The following is a 21113-nucleotide window of genomic DNA, read 5'->3' as shown; positions in this document are numbered from 1 at the left end:
CTTGTGGTGTATTCTTGACTACATTGCCATTGTATCCAACATTCAAAAGCCAATTGAAACGATGCTTCGTCTGAAAATATAAAACAATATTGGGTCACACTTTATATTAGGTGGCCTTAACTACTATGTACTTGCATCAAAAAAATAAGGACAATGTACTTATTGTGGTCATATTGTATTGCAAAACACTTTTGCTGCTATTGAGGTGGGATATGGGTAAGGTTAGGGACAGGTTTGGTGGTATGGGTAGGTTTAAGCGTGGGTTAAGGTGTAAGGGATGGGTCAACAGTGTAATTATAAATGTAATTACAGAAATTAATTACAGATGTAATTACATATAGGTATTTTTAAAAATATAAGTACAACGTAAAAACATGCATGTACACAATAAGTGCATTGTACCAAATTATTAATTTAAATGTAAGTACATAGTAGTTAAGGCCACCTAATATAAAGTGAGACCCAATATTGCTTATTATTGCAATATTGTTGTTTAAAAATCAATAAGTTACGCACACAAAAAATGTCAGGTTAAATGAGAGAACCAACACTATACACAATGAATTAGGATCATACAGATTATGCTCCATTTCTGCCACACTCATGTTTACTCATAGAACTCATTTTCAGGCATTCTACGCAATAATAGGAAATCAGGGCCAAAGTTTACTGTGACTGCCGATGACGTAGTTAAGTGATGGGGATCAAGTATATGAGAGTAAAGTTCATCTGGAAGCAGCTGATGTTAGAAATTGATGTGACAGTGAAGTATATGCAGCAGGAGGAAGAACGGGGTTGGCTAACAGGAAGCGACAGGAGACAGTGGTCTGGAGGACCTAAAGAGTGGAAAATCACTGGTAAAGATCAGTATGCCTTAAGAAAGAGAAGATGGGAGCGATACGGAATCAGAGGCAAGCGGAGAGATTGGAATAAGAGGGAGAAAAACAAGAAAAAGAGAAGGAGAAAATAAGCTCCTAGACCGAGAGCAGTGCCTCGCACCCCTGCCGTTAGCCGAGGGTGGGACGATGAAGTCTCCATTCAGACCCTCTCTAGAGATCCTGTCACAATAAACTGCACATTTCTGTTTAGACAAGTCCTACAGCTGGGAGGCTCTTTGAATTTCTCCACCAAAATCTCATATCTTGAAAACAAAGGTCTTAAATGCCCACATCAGTCCTACTCAAATGCCCATCACTGACTCAAAAAGTAAAAGATAGAAAGCATACAGTAAATCTTGCAGCCTTTTGATGATATCTGATAAATATGTCAATATCAATGCTCTTGAAAGGCATTTAAAGTTGATTTTCAGAGGAATCATCATTTCGGTATTGTAAATATTGTTGGCTACAATCATGCCAATGTAGTCAAGAATATAAAAGAAGAAATGGTCATAAAGTAAAATACAGTCAAATCTATATAATGATACAATATGATAAACAGTAACATTTATTTGCATATACTTTTACTAAAACATAAACAGTGTGAGGCTTCTGTGAGGCTAATTTTTGATTAAATGAAACAGTTTGAACTGAACAAAAAAGTATCACATTTAGAAGCTCAAAACAATTGTATGCACAAAAAAAGACTTTTCCTAACGCCAAAAAGTGCTTTGCAAATATGCGTTCACAACATGAATAAATTAAAACTTTTTTTTAACTCAATCAATTAATTCTAACAATGTCAAATATGTCAATTAATCATGGATTACACCATGCAAAGTGTTTTTAAGGAACACTTTTATTCGCATGGCTTCATAACATTTCAAATAAATTCTCTTCTTATGCACTTTCTAACAAAATCTCAAACAAAAATGCACCATGTTTCCACAAAAGACGTTGTTCCAAAAATTACCAATTGTTTAAAAAAATACCAATCCCAAATTTTTTGAATGTGGTATGACTTAAGTTGTGCTTGATGTTTATGGTGACAGCAGGAAGAGTGCCAACTGTTTCTCAGTGTATTTGTGAGCCATTTGCTTAGTATTCTAACCTGTAACGGCTAAATATATTTGGTATTATGAAAATTTCAAGCATTTTGCATTCACAAATGATGTTATAAACAGCCAAAATTCTTGCAAAATACTCTGAGAGCCCTGAAGCTAAGGTGATGGCCAGAGGCTGACAGAAACTGTATTTGATGGAACACGACCAACCCTTGAGGCTCTTGGGAAAAACATGCCTCCATCTACACTTCAGCGAAACTCCAAAATCATACCAATACATACAATTCACTGCAGTTTCCAGCTGAAACAAACACTAGTACCAGTAAAACACCAACAACTTTTATTCCCTTTTATACAAATTATGATTACAGGGACAGACAATAAAGACTAATCTCCTTGTGCAATATGAAGTTATAACCTTAAAACACATTTACCACAGTGCACGATTTGTAAACAAATACATTTTGATGTTTGCATCACATAATCAGATCTTATGGCTTTTCTAACATAGTAAACTTGCTTGGTAGCGCACCTGGTACAGCACTGCACTTGCGCTCATGAAAGAGCTCAAAGACTTATAGCAGCAAGCTAAAATTGCTTCAGCAACTAAGTTTTTATTTATTTTTATTTTATTTTACATTTGCTTTTGCTCACACTAGCAAGTTTAGGGTAGAGTTTAGCAGGCGGTTCATTACTTTCAAATGCAGAAGCAACATAAAATCATTTTGCAGAAATGTCGTCACAGACACATTTTTCCAATGAGCCTGGGTTGGAAATGACTGTTTTTGCATTCATGACAACACCGAGTTGTCAATACAAGGTCAGCAACTTTCTTCTTTGAAAGAAGAGTTTTAGGGACAGATTTACTTACAGCTTCTGCCAGGAAAACCCTCATTTGGTGTTAAAAGCTACTGTCAGGTTTTACTAAAGACACAGTAAAAAATGAGCACTGAAAAGGCATGCAAACAGTTATTTTTGTGGCTTTTATAGGATTGCGGCCTCATGCCAATTTGCCCTGTTTAGTAAATCCGGCCCTTAGACTCCAACCTCAGGTTAGGTAACTACTGTAGATGCAGGTAAGCAGTTATGTTGCAGCAGAGCACAGAACAATGCTCTGAGACAGCGCACAAGTTACATCAGGCTAATGGCCTGCTCTCAGCCTGAGGGAAAGCCCATCACAAAACACAGCCTTTTTCTCCGTAAATGAGCCACTGCACCGTTTTCTAACTCAGGGACAGAATAACCCGGAGACAAAGCCTGGTGATTCACGGTGACGTAATGGAGAACTACAACAAATGATGAGCAAAAAGTGGCCAGAATGACCATCAAAAAGCCACCCTGCATGAATTATAACGCTACAGCAATCAATTCCATCCTACTGACAAGCACACAAATACTTAATATTCACCAATGACTTCATTAGAGGCTTGCTTAATTCTGTTGCGCTTTGCAATTACAAACAATTGCACTTCTGATAAAACATTAGTGATGCACCAACTTTTTGGCAATGGAATGATTGAGAATGAATCTGGTTGAAACAGTTGCGAAAAGCCAAAATCATTAACTGAAATAGTGACGTTTAATTAGCACTTCTCTGATGGAACACTTTGACAGTGTTGTTTTATTAAATAATTTAGATTAATTGATAAGTAAATATATGTTATTTTCAGTTTAGTTTTTGGGCTAAATGAAAACTTCGAAAAATGAAAACAGTTTCAGTAAATTTATTTTGGTGCATTATTATAATCTACTCATGATACTACCAGTCAAAAGTTTTTGAACGGTAAGACTTTTAAAGAAATTCTATTCTGCTCAACAAGCCTGCATTTATTTGATCCAAAATACAGCAAAAGCAATAATATTATGAAATATTTTTACTATTTAAAATAGCTGCTTTCTATTTGAATATATTTTAAAATGTAATTTATTCCTGTGATCAAAGCTAGATTACTCCAGTCTGTCACATGATCCTTCTGAAATCATTCTGATTTGATGTTCAAGAAACATTTATTAGTATTATTATTATCAATATTTAAAACAATTGAGTACTTTTTTTTCAGGATTCTTTGATGAATAGAAAGATCCAAAGATCAGCATTTATCTGAAATAAAAAGCTTTTGAAACATTATACCACCCACTATACCACTTCAAAAGAAATTACAGAAATGAATACTTGTATTTAGCAATGATGCTCTAAATGGATCAAAAGTGATGTTAAAGACATTTACAATGTTGCAAAAGATTTCTATTTCAGATAAATGCTGTTCTTCTGAACTGTCTATTCATCAATTTAACCTGAAAAAAATTATACTCCGCTGTTTTCAACATAATAAATGTTTTTTGAGCAGCAAATCAGAATATCAGATTTCTGAAGGATCATGTGACTGGAGTAATGATGCTAGAAATTCAGCTTTGAAATCACAGGAATAAATCACATTTTAAAATATATTCAAATAGAAAACAGTTATTTTAAATAGTAAAAATATTTCACAATATTATTGCTTTTGCCATATTTTGGATCAAATAAATGCAGGCTTGTTGAGTAGAATAGAATATTTTAAAATCTTACTGTTCAAAAACTTTTGACTGGTAGTGTATACATGGCGCCAAGAAAGTGGACTCTGGCTATCTTACACAACATGCATGAATACAAACATGCCAAAATATATATAAAACATGTCGGGGTTGATCTAATCTCTCTCCTACCAACAGTAAACCACCAAAACATATGGGTTCAGTATAGACAGACACAAACAAATACACATGCACACATATATACACGTAAACACATCCCTTCTTGGCCCCTTGTGTTTTATCTTGCAGTCTGTGATCAGCGACAGGCAGGATCAGAGTCTTGTGTCTTGAGGTTAAAGTTTTTGCACTCATTTTGATACATTCTCTTCATTTGAGTTTAGTAACAATGCTTGGTTATGTTCTGCCACTCTGAGATTCATCAGATAAGGGGCAGAAAACTTGTTAGGGAAGAATTGTCACGAGTATGAGGCAGACTTCAAGGCGCTCTCAGAGCTGTACACACACACACAAACACATTCAATATTATTCTCTCATTAGCACTCTTTAATCTTCACATGACGTCTCCAAGTTACCAGTTTTCCAGATAATGTGCAGCTCATTTTATAGCCTATTAAAATGCTGCCTGATAATTATGTGCTTCACTAAACCTATCTATCTTGTTCATTGTAATAAACTTTAACCCACTAGTAGCTTAAACTTTTAAACAAGTTTAATTGCTGCCTTAAATGTGGTACTACATTAAAAATTGCTACCATAGTGCAAAAGTCATAAACTGCAGTTTCAACCACTCTGAGTTTAATTACTGATAAATACAATTTACTTAAAACTCATAAAATTAAGTAGAGATTACACAAATTACATAAATTAAATTGAGAAAAACCATTTTTTTTTTAAATATAATGATGCGAATATTTATAAATATTTACAATGTACTATTATTAACAATTTTAGATAATATAATAATAGCAATGAACAAATAATAAAATAAATAAATAATAATAATCAACAACAAGAATAATAATTATTAGTATTATTATTATAAAAGGTTTAGTCACATATATATAAAAATGTAGAATATAAACGGAATTCTATTGCATTTTAAAAACATGTCACATGTAAATGCTTTCAGCTGATTTCAGCACAGGACTATAATATTTATCTCTGAAATTAAAAAAAAGATCCACGAATAAATCTAAAATACAAATAATTAAAATATTTTTATGAGAAATTATTATTAGGCTACTACGAATACTTTCAATATTCAGTAAGGAAATATTTAAATGTCTGCTTGCAGTAACTGATTTCTATTAGTCGATTCGTTCATAATTTTCGAATTTAAAGTAGCCTAGGCTATATAATATTCTCAGACTCAACATGACAAAGAATATAGGACACTTTTCTTTCTTTCTTGTCGGTGTCCGCAGCGAAGTCTCTGGCTGTGAGCTGCTGCAGGAGCAGCGCGTTTGAGTTTCATACAGAGATCCACTTGTTGCTGCAACTGCCCTGTTTACAACAGAAAACATTACTCACAGCCCGCGGAACTCACCTCTTCTTCTCTTTCTCCGCTGTCATCTCTCTGTCTCCTCGTAATTCCCGCAGTTCAACAGCAGTGCGTTCTCTGCGCAAACGGGACGCGCTCCAACCCCCCGCAAACGCTCGCGTTAAATAAGAGAAAAGGACGCACTATTGATCGTGAAAATGCAGTAAAGTCCACCAGCAGGGCAAAAGTGACTGTACAGTCTCAGAACACTGCCAAGGATCGTACAGTCTCCCGCTTTTGTTAAATCCACGCGCGGTGGGGCTCGTCTCGGTGAGGGAGTTTCTCGCTCGTTTTGTGGTCAGTGAAGTTCACAGCGCCGCACTGAAGGGCGCTTGACAGCTGAGCAATCAATCACTGCTCTCTGATTGGCTGGAGCAGCAGTTAGGAACCGCCCACCGTCCGCACTGACAGCAATCGCTCCTGCGGCTCTACCTTCTCCAAAAGCCATAAATCAAACTTTAATCAAACTAATTTTAATCAGTTAAGTATCGTGATTTAGTTAAAAATAACATGCAGCAACATAATTGTAACTATAAACTCTACAAGATGGCATGTCTCTGTGGAGCAGGGCTGAGTGGACAAGTAAGCTAAAAGGCTATTGAAAAACACATTAAGGCAGAGGTTCTCAACCTTTTGCAAGCTGGGCCCCCCCAAAGCTGGTTCATTGCAGTTGGGGCCCCAGATCTTCAATTCTTGGCTCAATGTTTGATAAACATAGCCTCAAATCATCCTCGATTTGAGCACGATTGCGGTATTTCGTTTTGAGTGCAGTCATTTTTGAGAATCCTGCCTCACATAAATATGTCGACGCGAAAGGAAGGAGAATCTTCAAGATGTCACAGAGTTCAGGATATTCCTGCATCAATGCTGCCCAGAATGACGAAAGAGGGCAGGAGCTAAAGCAGAGGTGGGCAAACTACACATCCGGCCCGCCGGGAGATTTCATCCGGCCCGTGAGGCAGTTGGTCCAAAATAGTTAATTTGATGCGATGTCAGGGGAAACGTGATTTCTACCGAGAGGAACGCTAGAGCCCTGCATTCCCTGGGCTTCGATCGGGCCAATTTTCACGGCATAGTTCAGATGCGGGCCGGGCCTGTTTTAGGCTTCTCTTTATTTTTATATTTTAGACATCCATCAATTAGTGATGAAAAAAATTGCCGCGCTGGTGGAAACAACACGAGACCGTGCCGTGACTGTGAAGAGCGGCTCGACGGTGTTTAGAGTCCCGCAGCAGCAGCGCGCGCGCCGTCAGCGCAGATGAAGAGTTCTGCTTCAAATACACGCAATACGCTGAAGCTTGCGGCAAAGCCCCAGCAAACGTAATTACCATGAATGTGTCAGGGGGAAATAGTAAGGAGATATTTGAATGATTTACTAATAAACTAGTGTTTTCTGTGTCAGTGTCGCAAAGATAAAGATGATGATCCTGACTCGCCATCTCCTCATTAGACGCGCCTTTAGAGAGAAGTGCATCTTCACTGATTATAATGAGAGTTTTTGTTATCGATTTGATTTATTTCGTTAAGTGGTAATTTAAAGATTTCTATAGATATATTTATCATGTCTGTGAGGCATGTATTCGCTGACTTTCGGTTCATTTTTGTGAAGCGCTCCTGTTCAAGGCGAGACTGCGCATCATTGTTTTATTTATTTTATAAAGTTTTTTTTAATATTGTGAGTGCACACAAATAAAAGTAGACCCTTTACAATTCCGAATGATGTATTACTCTTACCTTTATGACCAAAAATTACGGCGTAAGTTGTTTTCATTGAAAACAATGCAATTGATTGCGCTGGCGCCTCCATGTCCTGCGCTTTAACTTCCACTCTCCGCACAAACTACTGGATACAGCGCACATTTATCTAGGTTTAACGATTAAACATTGTTATATGCTTGAACTGTTTTAGTATATCTATAGATTGTATTTTAGGCAAGTCATGATGATTTGAGAAGGCTAAATTGATCAAACATGGCTATGATCAGCCTGCCTGTCTGCCGCTGGCTGCTTGGTCGTTACTTTAAGAAAGAATAAACTTATCTAACGAACAAAAAAATGCTCCAAACGTTTTTCTAAATTAACTTAATAAAAAAACGAAACGAAATTTCGAAAATTCGCCATTACATACAAAACTGAACTATTTTAATAGCTGAAACAGTATAAAGCGATTGCGATTTCGACCGAGGGGGATTCTACCGGAACGTGATCTGTACGGAGGGGGACAACAACCCACTTTCCAGGAGAAGAAATGCCAGTGTTGTCTCCTGCTCAGGGCACTGTAATACCACGCCTCTAGTTTCAGTTTTGCTTTAAATATTTAGTCTGGGCGTTTAGTGAATGCCACTGTAATTTTTGTTTGTTTTTTTTTACTTATTTTCATTCCGTTTTCTGTTATTAACACTGCTAAATTTACAGGATTTATCGCATCCGTAGCAAATATTTTGAGGGTGTTTTGACAATTGAGAGCCACCAAATGACGAATATGAAAAACGAATCGACAGTTTCGGACTCAGTCAGGGTGCAAGGACCTTAAACTTTTGAGGCTTGCGCAGCTTCTCGAGGAGAAATCAAACAAATGAGCGCCGTTTTCTAAAGTCTGTGAGCGCAGCACACAAATAAACTAAATTGACATACTGCAGTTAAATTTCAAAATGTGGTGTTTTTATATTTATAACATTTGAATACAGTTCAGCAACATGCATCACACGACCTGAAGACCAAGAGAGCTGACAACTGACCATCACTTAATTTACCATCACCTCACGATTGAAAATGTGACACTGATTTCATATGACAGTTCAACAAACAAGTTAATAATATTAAGTCACTTACATTTTAGACGAAATAATGACTGTTTTGGTCTATTTTAGCAGCGAAAATAGATCCGATGAATCTAAAAGATCACAGCATAGCGCATCTCACAGCAACACTCAATCGTGTTTTGAATGATTCAGTGTTTTGAACGAATCGGTTGAGTCAAAGATTCAATGACCCATGCACAAACATCTGTCTCATTCTTGATGAATCGGCCGTTTGAACGAATCGTTTGAATGAACGACTCAATGACTCGCTTAATAAAACCGCTTATCACCTGCATTTGCGCTCACTATCGACAAACCAATCAAATTTGTTCAAAACTCTTTTTTTTAAATCAGTCCAAACACATTTTAATTTTTATTCAGGAGTTATGTATATACAAAACAAAAAAATTTTTTGACAGTAGTTTAGTGATAAAAGAAATTTGCTATTCTTTTTTTTTTTCAGTTTTTCCCCTCCCATCCTGTAGCCTACTCGCGCCCCACCGGTTGAGAACCACTGCATTAAGGGATGATGAGGGGCACATCTAATAATTTAAGAATCATTGGTACATTGGTTAATTAGGACGATGTAACATCACTATTTTAGAAAAAAAAAAAAAAATCTGCAAAATTTGTGTAGTATGTATTTATGTAGTTCACAGATGACTTTATGTTTATGTAATATATACATATACAGTACTGGCGTTCAAAAGTAATGTTTTTTTTTTTTTTAATTATTATTCTTATGCTCACCAAGGCTGCATTTATTTAATTAAAACTAAACTAAACTAATTACGGAGCCAGTGTAGTTTCTCCAGTCTTACCCTGCGTCCCAATGTTCATACTATCCATCCTAAATAGTATGTGAGATAACAATAAGTGTGTCCCAAAGCATAGTATGTTGAAAAGAGTATGCCAAAAGTCTATGGTCTACTATTGGTCTACTATTTCAGGTCGATTTTTGAAGTGTGGATCCGTGCACACTCTAATGGCTAAAATTGCCCACAATACATTGCGCTTTGGCGAAGGATTCGGTCTAGAACTACAAACACGTATAAAACGCGTTAGAAAAACTATAAATGTGGCGGATGCGCGCGATCGACCGTTAGGTAGAGAGGTTTGCAAAAAGGGGTTTGAGTTACTAATAATCAACATTTAACCTGGCAAAAAAAAAAAAAAAAAAAATTATTTATTGTTATCCGCGTTATATTTCATCTGCAACAGCAATGTCAACTTTTATAAACATCCATTTGGTCGTTATTTTTAAATGCATCATTTAAATGCATCAAAATATGAGCAGAGTTATAGGCATGAAAGACCCGCGACTGGCAGATCAACAAGCTACTTCTTTTCTCTCTAATACGGTAGGAAGTTAAATGAAATGAAATGTGGATGATGTTAACTGTGACAAGCGGTCTGTTAAAGACGCAGTGGTAGTGATAGTATGTCCCAAAGCTTGCCTACTCTTCTACTACACACTCAAAAGTGTGTGCTTTTTCACCAAAAGAGTACATACTTTAAGGGCGTAGTATAAGTAGGCACATTGGGATGCAGCATTAGTTCCCAGTCGTATCTAGTCTTGTTCTTTTCCTGATTTTCTGTGTTTAGATCCTAGCCGGTGTATCTCGATTCTGTGTTTCCCTGCCTACTCTGGATTTGGCTTGCTCTGGATTACCCCTGTCGTCGCGGCCTGCTTGGATACAATTTGCCCCTCCTCTGGACTATAGCCTGTCTGTTGGATTTCCCACCTGCCTCACCCTCTGGATTACGTTTGCCGCCGGCTGACCCACACCTGTCTCTGGATTACTCTTTGTCTTGCCTGTGCTATATCTGTTTGCTGGTGTTCGACCCCTGCCTGTTTTGACCATATCTTTGAATAAAGTTTGCATTTGTCTCTCTCAGTCGCCTCATTACAAAATCAACATCTTAGAATGATTTCTGAAGGATCATGTGACACTGAAGGCAGGAGTAATAATGCTGAAAATTTTGCTTTGCATCACAGGAATAAATTGTATTAAAGTATATTGAAATAGAAGACAATTATTTTGAATTGCAATAATATTTCACAATTTTCAGTATTTTTAATCAATGCCTTTGATGCAGCCTTGATGAGCATAAGAAACTTTTTTTAAAAACATTAAAAATCTTACTGATACCTTTATATATATATATATATATATATATATATACACACACAGTGGTGTGAAAAAGTGTTGGCCCTTCCTGATTTTTTATTTTTTTGCATGTATGTCACACTTAAATGTTTCAGATCATCAAACAAATTTAAATATTAATCAAAGATAACACAAGTAAACACAACATGCAGTTTTTAAATGAAGTTTTCTATTATGAAGGGAAAACAAAATCCAAACTCACATGGCCCTGTGTGAAAAATTGCTTGTCCCCTAAACATAATAACTGGTTGTGCCACCCTTTGCAGCAACAACTGCAATCAAGCATTTGCGATAACTGGCAATGAGTCTGTTACAGCGCTGTGGAGGAATTTTGGCCCACTCTTCTTTGCAGAATTGTTTTAATTCAGCCACATTGGAGGGTTTTCGAGCATGAATGGACTGTTTAAGGTCATGCCACAGCATTTCTATTGGATTTAAGTCCAGACTTTGATTTGGCCTCTCCAAAACCTTAATTTTGTTTTTCTTGAGACATTCAGAGGTGGACTTGCTGCTGTGTTTGGAATCATTGTCCTGCTGCATAACTCAAGTGCGCTTGAGCTTGAGGTCACAAACTGATGGCTGGACATTCTCCTTCAGGATTTTCTGATAGAGTGCAGAATTCATGGTTCCATCAATTATGGCAAGTTATCCAGGTTCTGAAGATGCAAAGCAGCCTCAGACCATCACACTACCACCACCATGTTTGACTGCTGGTATGATGTTCTTTTTATGAAATGCTGTGTTGGTTTTACGCCAGATGTAATGGGACACACACCTTCCAAAAAGTTCAACTTTTGTCTCATCAGTCCACAGAATATTTGCCCAAAATCTTGGGGATAAGCAAGATATTTTTTGGCAAATGTGAGACGAGCCTTTGTGTTCTTTTTGGTCAGCAGTGGCTTTTGCCTTGGAACTCTCTCATGGATGCTGTTTTTGCCCAGTCTCTTTCTTATTGTTGAATCGTGAACACTGACCTTAATTGAGGCAAGTGAGGCCTGCAGTTCTTTAGATGTTGTTCTGGGTTCTTTTATGACCTCCTGGATGAGTCGTCGTTGTGCTCTTGGAGTAATTTTGGTAGGCCGGTCACTCCTGGGAAGGTTCACCACTGTTCCAAGTTTTCTCCATTTGTGGCTAATGGCTCTGACCGTGGTTTGCTGGAGTCCCAAAGCCTTAGAAATGGCTTTATAACCCTTTCCAGACTGATACATGTAAATTATGTTGTTTCTCATCGGTTTATGAATTTCTTAAGATCGCGGAATGATATGTTGCTCTTTAAACATGCTTCACTTTGTCAGACAGGTTCTATTTAAGTGATTTCTTGATTCAACAGGTCTGGCAGTAATCAGGCCTGGGTTTGGCCAGTGAAATTTAACTCAGCTTTCTAAAATGATGTGGTTAATCACAGTTCTTTCATGATTTAATAGGAGGGGGCAAGCACGTTTTCACACAGGGCCATGTGGGTTTGGATTTTGTTTTCCCTTCATAATAAAAAACTTAATTTAAAAACTGCATGTTGTGTTTACTTGTGTCATCTTTGATTAATATTTAAATTTGTTTGATGATCTGAAACATTAAAGTGTGACAAACATGCAAAAAATGTAAAAACCAGGAAGGGGCCAACACTTTTTCACACCACTGTATATATATATCTGTGTGTGTGTGTGTGTGTTTTGTTTTGTTTTCCCTGTGTATGTTTGTCCTCAGTAATTTATTCTCAAAGTACAGCACAATACAACTTTCACTTCAGTTAGAACTATTGCAGTCAGATTATTCAGTTTACATAGAGTTCTGAGCATTCCCAAAATGACAAGCATATGCATTTACTCGTGTCCTTGGACATCTATAGCCTTCATCTAGAATAGAAGGTCACATGTGACAGGACTCTTATTTTTGACCAAAGTTCACTGTCTAATTTCTCTCAGACTTTATTTACTATTTACTTTATCCATTATTTTATCTACAGTTAATTTGTTCTTTTTTATTGTTGTTGTTTACAATGATTAAATTAATAATGCACTAAATTGTAATCCAATCATAGCCTATGACAATCAACCACCCCGTCATCTCGAGCATTCTGTACAAATACAGAGTATGCACTTAAAACTCTGTCTCAAATGCAATACTGTGCATTTGGAGACTCATTTGGACTTCAAACAGTTTGGTTCATTTCTGACATCTTATTTAATAGGTTACAAATCAAACAATGCACATTCACATCCTTTGAGAACAGTACATTTGGCACACAGTAAAATGCAAATAATAACATGACAGTGACTAATGGCAAAAATGTCCAATAAAAAAAAAAAAAACATTTATGTCTTACGACATACTGTACATATGAAGCTGCACAATAAAATAAAAAAGAAATACATACACATTTATGATACTTACAGTGACATAAAACACTTATATAACTTATATTAATATGCACTGTACCTCTTTATGTACAAATATGTATTCCTTTGTGAGACACAGATTCACGTTTAACAAAAGAGGTACTTCCATCTTTTGCTTGAACATGTCAATCTGTTTCCTATATAGAGTCGTTTCAAAAACAATAAAAAAGAGTTACTCATGAAGTCCAAAATAGCTTTGCAAATTTCGCATCAGGACACAGGTGTTTGGCAGGTGTAGCTGTGAGAGTTTCCTGTTAGTGGACTCCATCCAAGCCAATAGATGCCAGTTCAGAAGGGCACAAATAAGGCCAGACATGCTTTGAGAAAAACGGCCAAACAAGTGAAAGGTTAACGATGCAAAAACTCTAAATGAAGCAACAGATCTGAAAAATGGACATGAAATGTGTGAAGGTCTCAAAGTCAACATGAGACGCTGTTCACAACCCACTTTTCACTTTGCTCATCTGATATATAAGAATAAAATATAGAACGGAAAATAAATATTATGCAACTGGAATTGATTGGATTGTGAAAAGTGAGTGTTCACAGCAAAATAAAGGTGTTTGGATGAAAAGGGTGACATCAGCAGAAACATAAATTTGCTTTAAAAAGGCTTTTTTTATTACAGATAAATCTGGCAACAATTTCATGTTGACTTTTAAACCTGGTGTTGGCAAGAGTCTGCAAAAAAAAAAGACGTTAAATACATTACAAATGTGTTCATTATTTCTTATGTTCATAATGAAATGAACTGATTTGATTTTCATGATAAACTTAACAAGTCTTGCTTGCATCACTGTTACAGCTTTCATATTAGGAGAAATTCTAGGGTATTTCAGTTGTGCTATATTTAGAATGGAAGATCATTTCTATGTATTTGACTTTTTTTTTGCCATAGAAGCGTAATATTTTGTTTTGTCTAGTGTATATGAAATACCAATGCTGTAGCAGTTGAAATAAAGGACCTGTGTTGGATATGGCATGACCTGACAACCATACGATTACCAACCAAAACAGATACAGTGAGGGAAAAAATTATTTGATATTTGATCTGATTTTGTACTTTGCGAAAAACTCATTTCAAAAAAGTTATAAATTGATTTGCATTTTGATGAGTGAAATAAGTATTTGATCCCCTATCAATCAGCAAGATTTCTGGCTCCCAGGTGTCTTTTATATACAGGTAAGGAGCTGAGATTAGGAGCAGTCTCTTAAAGGGTGTTACCTGTATAAAAGACACCTGTCCACAGAAGCAATCAATCAGTCAGATTCCAAACTCTCCACCATGACCAAGACCAAAGAGCTGTCCAAGGATGTCAGGGACAAGATTGTAGACCTACACAAGGCTGGAATGGGCTACAAGACCATCGCCAAGCAGGTTGGTGAGAAGGTAACAACAGTTGGTGCGATTATTAGCGAATGGAAGAAACACAAAATAACTGTAAATCTGAAGTTTGCCAATAATTCAGAGGAGAACTGGGTGAAAGTGTTGTGGTCAGATGAGACCAAAATTGAGCTCTTTGGCATCAACACAACTCGCCGTGTTTGGAGGAGGAGGAATGCTGCCTATGACCCCAGGAACACCATCCCCACCATCAAACATGGAGGTGGAAACATTATGCTTTGGGGGTGTTTTTCTGCTAAGGGGACACGTCAACTGCACCGCATCAAGGAGACGATGGATGGGGCAAACCTACCATTAAAATTATAGACTGATCATTTCTTTGTCAGTGGGCAAACTTACAAAATCAGCAGGGGATCAAATATTTGTTTCCCTCACTGTAGTGGAAATCAGAGACATTGAAGGCGAGATGGAGAGAAGAAAAAAATTGCTAAACCAACACACACACACACACACACACAGAGAGAGAGAGAGAGAGAGAGAATATTGCACATAACAGTTTCTCATAGTCTAATAATACACAAGAATATCATAGGCATAACCATGCAGTAGATGATTAGTCTATTTTCAAAGTTCACAGGCTAATGATCAGGGTAATCAGGACTTGTACGTACTGTAGACTGTAGAGACGTGATTGGCTACTGTCCTGACCCGTTCGTAATGATAGGTCTTGTTGCATTGTAGAGAAACCAACAATTTCCACATCCTTGCAACAAAACAATCCAGTAATATAATGAAAAACCACAAACACACACACAACGAAACACTAAAGAGGGTACTTGTGTAACCTTACCCTCCAGCATATACGCACACACACACACACACACACACACAACACAACACTTGTTTTGGTGACTTGCGTATATATCAACACTGCTGTTTTGAATGGAAACGGAGCGATGGTCTCATGAAAGGCCGTTCTGAGTCCTTCCCAGTACCGTCCATTCACTGTCTCTGGATATCAGACCATCATGTGATCAGATCCCAATGCTGAGTGCTTAAAACTCCCAATTCACACGTTCATATGCATCACATCTGCAATACAATCACTTGTTCTTTACATTTGGTTTTTGCATTTCAAAACGGTGATAGTGTAAATGGGTTGACTCCAGATGTACCACTGATACACTGCATGATGAGAGAAGAAATGAAACATGAAATGTCCTTCTAATGAGCTCCATCCAGCTGCTTTAGTGATGTCTCATGAGCTCCGTTAAGTGTTTTACATACATTAAATAAAGATGGTGCAAATGTGTGAGTATCTGTGCACGCACTTATGTTTTTTTTGGGGTTCAGCAGGAAAGATTATAATGCCTAACTTTCTACTTTTAAATGAAAGCATCAAATTCTTGATAAATGATGGTCTACGATCAGCTCATGGGCGTTCACAGCGTTCGCAGCGCACGTGTGCGCTAAGTACAGCGCAGAAGATGGAGGTTTTAGTATTAGGACAGGGTCTCTTCGCCGAAGTAAGAGAAGCCCTTGAACTCATCCTGGTTGATCTGCTTGATAATGGCGTCTTCCACCGGGGTGAGCACCGGCTCCTCGCGGGTGAAGTCCTGGTCAAAATTGTTGACGTCCCTTTTGGTTTTCTGTGGATGGAGAAGAGGAAAGTGTGCTAAATTAGCAATTTCAGAACAAGAAATCACAAAAACGCATATACACGGTGCATTCCATAAACGCCCTGACTAACCTGAGAAATGCTTTACCTGCAAATATTTTAGCAGTTTTTATGTGGGTCCCTTATTTCTGTCGACTGAACCAGCCATGCCAATCATTTGTGAATTAATCATACTTTTGAGTCGGTTCTTTCTTTTCAGTAAAACAGGCTTTCAAAAAAAATGGTCTGAATCGATTCACGCTCTCTCATTGAATCATCTGAAGCAGACTGTCAGTCAGTAAAATAGAGAGTACCAAGATTTTTAAGGAAACAGAGAACAAACAGCGTTGGATGAAGTGAATATTCACCTACTAACAATTGAAACAAAAGGCTTCTTTCTGAGAGATAAATGAGAAAATTCAGCTACTGATGTGTCATGTGAATAAGTGGCCATTCACACAGAGTGTTTTGTGTCCGCCTATGCTGTTTTTTGTTTATGTTTTTCTATGCAAACATGCACTAGACGGTTGCCTTTAACCATTTTGTTGCTATTTAACGTTTTTGTGTTTTAAAACACACATAAAGACCATTGCTCTCATTGATCATTTGATCCGAAGAGTCTCAAGTCTTGTTGAAGTTTGTAATAGAATGCTAGACATACTCAGAAAATTAAAAGTTCTCTCAGAGTTGAATTTTGAGCATTATATTATATTATATTATAAAATTCAACATAAAATTCTATATAAATATATATATATATATATATATATATATATATATATGCTCATATATGAGCTTTTCAGTGTTAAAAATCTCCTATATGCATACCCTCAGATGAAATACTGCAGGTGCCACTGTCAAAGCAGATGCTTTCACATACTTCCATCTTTTTACATCTTGGATTGGCAATCTTCTTGACATAATTTTTGGTTTGTTATCACTTTTCCATATTGGCAAAGTGATTTCACCTTGTACAAAAAAAAAAAAAAATAATAATATATATATATATATATATATATATATATATATATATATATACAGATGCATATCGATAAATTAGAATGTCGTGGAAAAGTTCATTTATTTCAGTAATTCAACTCAAATTGTGAAACTCATGTATTAAATAAATTCAATGCACACAGACTGAAGTAGTTTAAGTCTTTGGTTCTTTTAATTGTGATGATTTTGGTTCACATTTAACAAAAACCCACCAATTCACTATCTCAACAAATTAGAATATGGTGACATGCCAATCAGCTAATCAACTCAAAACACCTGCAAATGTTTCCTGAACCTTCAAAATGGTCTCTCAGTTTGGTTCACTAGGCTACACAATCACGGGGAAGACTGCTGATCTGACAGTTGTCCAGAAGACAATCATTGACACCCTTCACAAGGAGGGTAAGCCACAAACATTCATTGCCAAAGAAGCTGGCTGTTCACAGAGTGCTGTATCCAAGCATGTTAACAGAAAGTTGAGTGGAAGGAAAAAGTGTGGAAGAAAAAGATGCACAACCAACCGAGAGAACCGCAGACTTACGAGGATTGTCAAGCAAAATCGATTCAAGAATTTGGGTGAACTTCACAAGGAATGGACTGAGGCTGGGGTCAAGGCATCAAGAGCCACCACACACAGACGTGTCAAAGAATTTGGCTACAGTTGTCGTATTCCTCTTGTTAAGCCACTCCTGAACCACAGACAACGTCAGAGGCGTCTTACCTGGGCTAAGGAGAAGAAGAACTGGACTGTTGCCCAGTGGTCCAAAGTCCTCTTTTCAGATGAGAGCAAGTTTTGTATTTCATTTGGAAACCAAGGTCCTAGAGTCTGGAGGAAGGGTGGAGAAGCTCATAGCCCAAGTTTCTTGAAGTCCAGTGTTAAGTTTCCACAGTCTGTGATGATTTGGGGTGCAATGTTATCTGCTGGTGTTGGTCCATTGTGTTTTTTTGAAAACCAAAGTCACTGCACACGTTTACCAAGAAATTTTGCTGACCAGCTTTTTAAAGATGCTGATTTCATTTTCCAGCAGGATTTGGCACCTGCCCACACTGCCAAAAGCACCAAAAGTTGGTTAAATGACCATGGTGTTGGTGTGCTTGACTGGCCAGCAAACTCACCAGACCTGAACCCCATAGAGAATCTATGGGTTATTGTCAAGAGGAAAATGAGAAACAAGAGACCAAAAAATACAGATGAGCTGAAGGCCACTGTCAAAGAAACCTGGGCTTCCATACCACCTCAGCAGTGCCACAAACTGATCACCTCCATGCCACGCCGAATTGAGGCAGTAATTAAAGCAAAAGGAGCCCCTACCAAGTATTGAGTACATATGCAGTAAATGAACATACTTTCCAGAAGGCCAACAATTCACTAAAAATGTTTTTTTTTATTGGTCTTATGAAGTATTCTAATTTGTTGAGATAGTGAATTGGTGGGTTTTTGTTAAATGTGAGCCAAAATCATCACAATTAAAAGAACCAAAGACTTAAACTACTTCAGTCTGTGTGCACTGAATTTATTTAATACACGAGTTTCACAATTTGAGTTGAATTACTGAAATAAATGAACTTTTTAGGGGTGTCCCCGAATAGTCGACGATTCAATGCTTCGATTCGAGGAGCCTGATTCGACTCTCAATCTTACAGTCGAATATTCGCGGGGTGTTATGATCATGCCATTTTGGCTATATGGGTGTCACAAATTCAGCCTCTGTGGCTCCCTCCAATCACCACCAGAGGGAACTATCACCAGAGTATTAACCGGTTCATTAAGACTTCATTTCCCACGTACCCCGTGCCAGAGACTGATCACCTGCACAGGTGTTCCTCATTGCTTGGTCTATTTAAACTGTGCCGACCTTGCTCTCCTTGCGAAGTCTTGTTTTGCTATGCAGTCATTTCTGAGCGTTTTCCCTGTGTTTGCTTACCTGTTGATGACCTGGATTGTTTACCCGTTTCTGAAGTATTGCTGCCTGCCTCTTCTGACCCTGCCTGCCTTGCTGAGTATCTCTATTGTCTGTCTGCCGCCTGCCTCGACCCTCAGCACGAACTCTGTTTATGATTCGGCCCTGCCTCTGTTATATCTGACGCCAGTTACTGATTTATGCCTGTTTGACTTCTCTTGTGTTTCAATAAAACTGCACATGGATCCTAACGCCACTGCCTCCTCATTATAATGGGGGTGCTCAGTGTCTGATTTTACATCGAACTACCGTTTTCTCCCAATAAGTTAATATACAGCCTATTATGATAATGCTGTAAATAAAAATCTTAAAAGAAAGAAGCTTTAAATAAATAATGTGCATGCATAAATCCAACTTCCCCTATTTCGCTTTCTAATCCGTCACCGACAGAGGAGCATTTTGGCGGCAGGGATTGAAATCTCAAGACTCAAATTGACACAGGCAGAGTGGAAGACTTTTTTCGATCAGGTAGGGTACAACAAGTAATTTCAAAACGTTTCAGTCGGTTTATTTATATCGTGTATATATTTTTTATCTCGTATAAGATGCATTTGGTTGAGTTACACTACAGTAAAGCGCTTCATTGTAGTAGCCTGCCCTACTATACATAGGCTACGGCGATTATCTCTTCACCGCGCAGTGCGAGAAGGACCACAATGCAGAATATTAATAACTATGACTGGCACTGTCATATACATAGCATTATAATGAGAACACTATTATAATAAAACGCTGTGATTTTTTTTTTAGTGTTTAGTTGTGTTTCTGCATGTTATTGCGTGAAGAACGCGTCCACAAAAGGAGTTCATTCAGAGCCGTGCAGACGCGTTCATGTGCATTTGGGGCATTTTGTGCAGATAGCCTATAAGTCCTAATATTAACGTTATGTTATATAAATAACGAAGCGTATTCTATGTGAGATAAATGAGTTAAATCCCATTGATTAAAAACCGGCTATCATATGCTTCATTCATCTTCAGCGCATGCAGCTCAAAACAGAAATGCAGAATGTTATAACTCATATACATAACATTATTTCACGAGTTCACTCTTACCTATAATAAACTGAGTAAAGATTATGCGTATTTGGCGTGCTGTCCAGGGGGAGGGCTCCGAGCTCGGTAATCACTCCCGAGCCCAGGGTACTCCCCCTGTCTGGGGAGAGGGGTCCGAGCTCGGCCTTTAGCCCGGACCCAGGCGTTCCCCACCAGTGCTCCTCCCCGTGCTGGGGTAGAAACGGGCTGAAGGTGAGGAGTCGGGGTGGTGGAGGGATGCTGGAAGACGAGAGATAATGAAGGTAAGACTGTTGATTATTTATAGGGGTTCTCTCTCGTGCTGATTGGATAGGCGGTGTGATTACTGATGATGAATTGGCCGTGTTAATTATCTGTGCAAGCTCCTCCCGAAATTTGTTAATAAAACATCACAATGAGAGCACTATTGTAAAACATTATTTACCCCGTTTGTGAGGCGTCCGTTACACATTTTCCCTGTGTATTTATGACTGTCGAATGTCTGACTTGACTCTTGATAATGTATTTTGCCCCGCCCCCAAACATATGATTCGACTATCAGTCGACTAGCAGCATGATTCGAAAATTCCGATTCGACTATGAAAATCCTTAGTCGGGGACACCCCTAGAACTTTTCCATGACATTCTAATTTATTGAGATGTACCTGTATATATCCAAGCTGAACACCTCTGGTGTGACTTTAAATGCAGATCTTGAGCGAAAAACTCATCACCAAACACCAATGACTTGTA

The 21113-nt window shown here is 37.7% G+C and overlaps 2 protein-coding genes across 3 annotated transcripts in view; both read right to left on the bottom strand.

Annotated features, from left to right (window-relative positions):
- The window catches only part of epas1b (endothelial PAS domain protein 1b), a 42835-nt gene extending 36507 nt beyond the window's left edge, over positions 1-6328 (bottom strand). Inside the window, exon 1 of the mRNA XM_058796969.1 lies at positions 6024-6328. Within this exon, the coding sequence (XP_058652952.1) occupies positions 6024-6049 (26 nt within the window). The 5' untranslated portion in view covers positions 6050-6328. The remainder of the gene's footprint in view (positions 1-6023) is intronic.
- Positions 6329-16222: 9894 nt separating this feature from the next.
- prkceb (protein kinase C, epsilon b) overlaps positions 16223-21113 on the bottom strand; it is a 94645-nt gene continuing 89754 nt past the window's right edge. For both annotated transcript variants that reach the window (XM_058796151.1, XM_058796152.1), the window contains exon 15: positions 16223-16379. In XM_058796151.1, the coding sequence (XP_058652134.1) occupies positions 16233-16379 (147 nt within the window). In that variant the 3' untranslated portion in view covers positions 16223-16232. The remainder of the gene's footprint in view (positions 16380-21113) is intronic.

Source organism: Onychostoma macrolepis, chromosome 13 (genome assembly GCF_012432095.1).
Source record: "Onychostoma macrolepis isolate SWU-2019 chromosome 13, ASM1243209v1, whole genome shotgun sequence".
NCBI lineage: Eukaryota > Metazoa > Chordata > Actinopteri > Cypriniformes > Cyprinidae > Onychostoma > Onychostoma macrolepis.
This window is presented reverse-complemented; position numbering and strand designations above follow the sequence as displayed.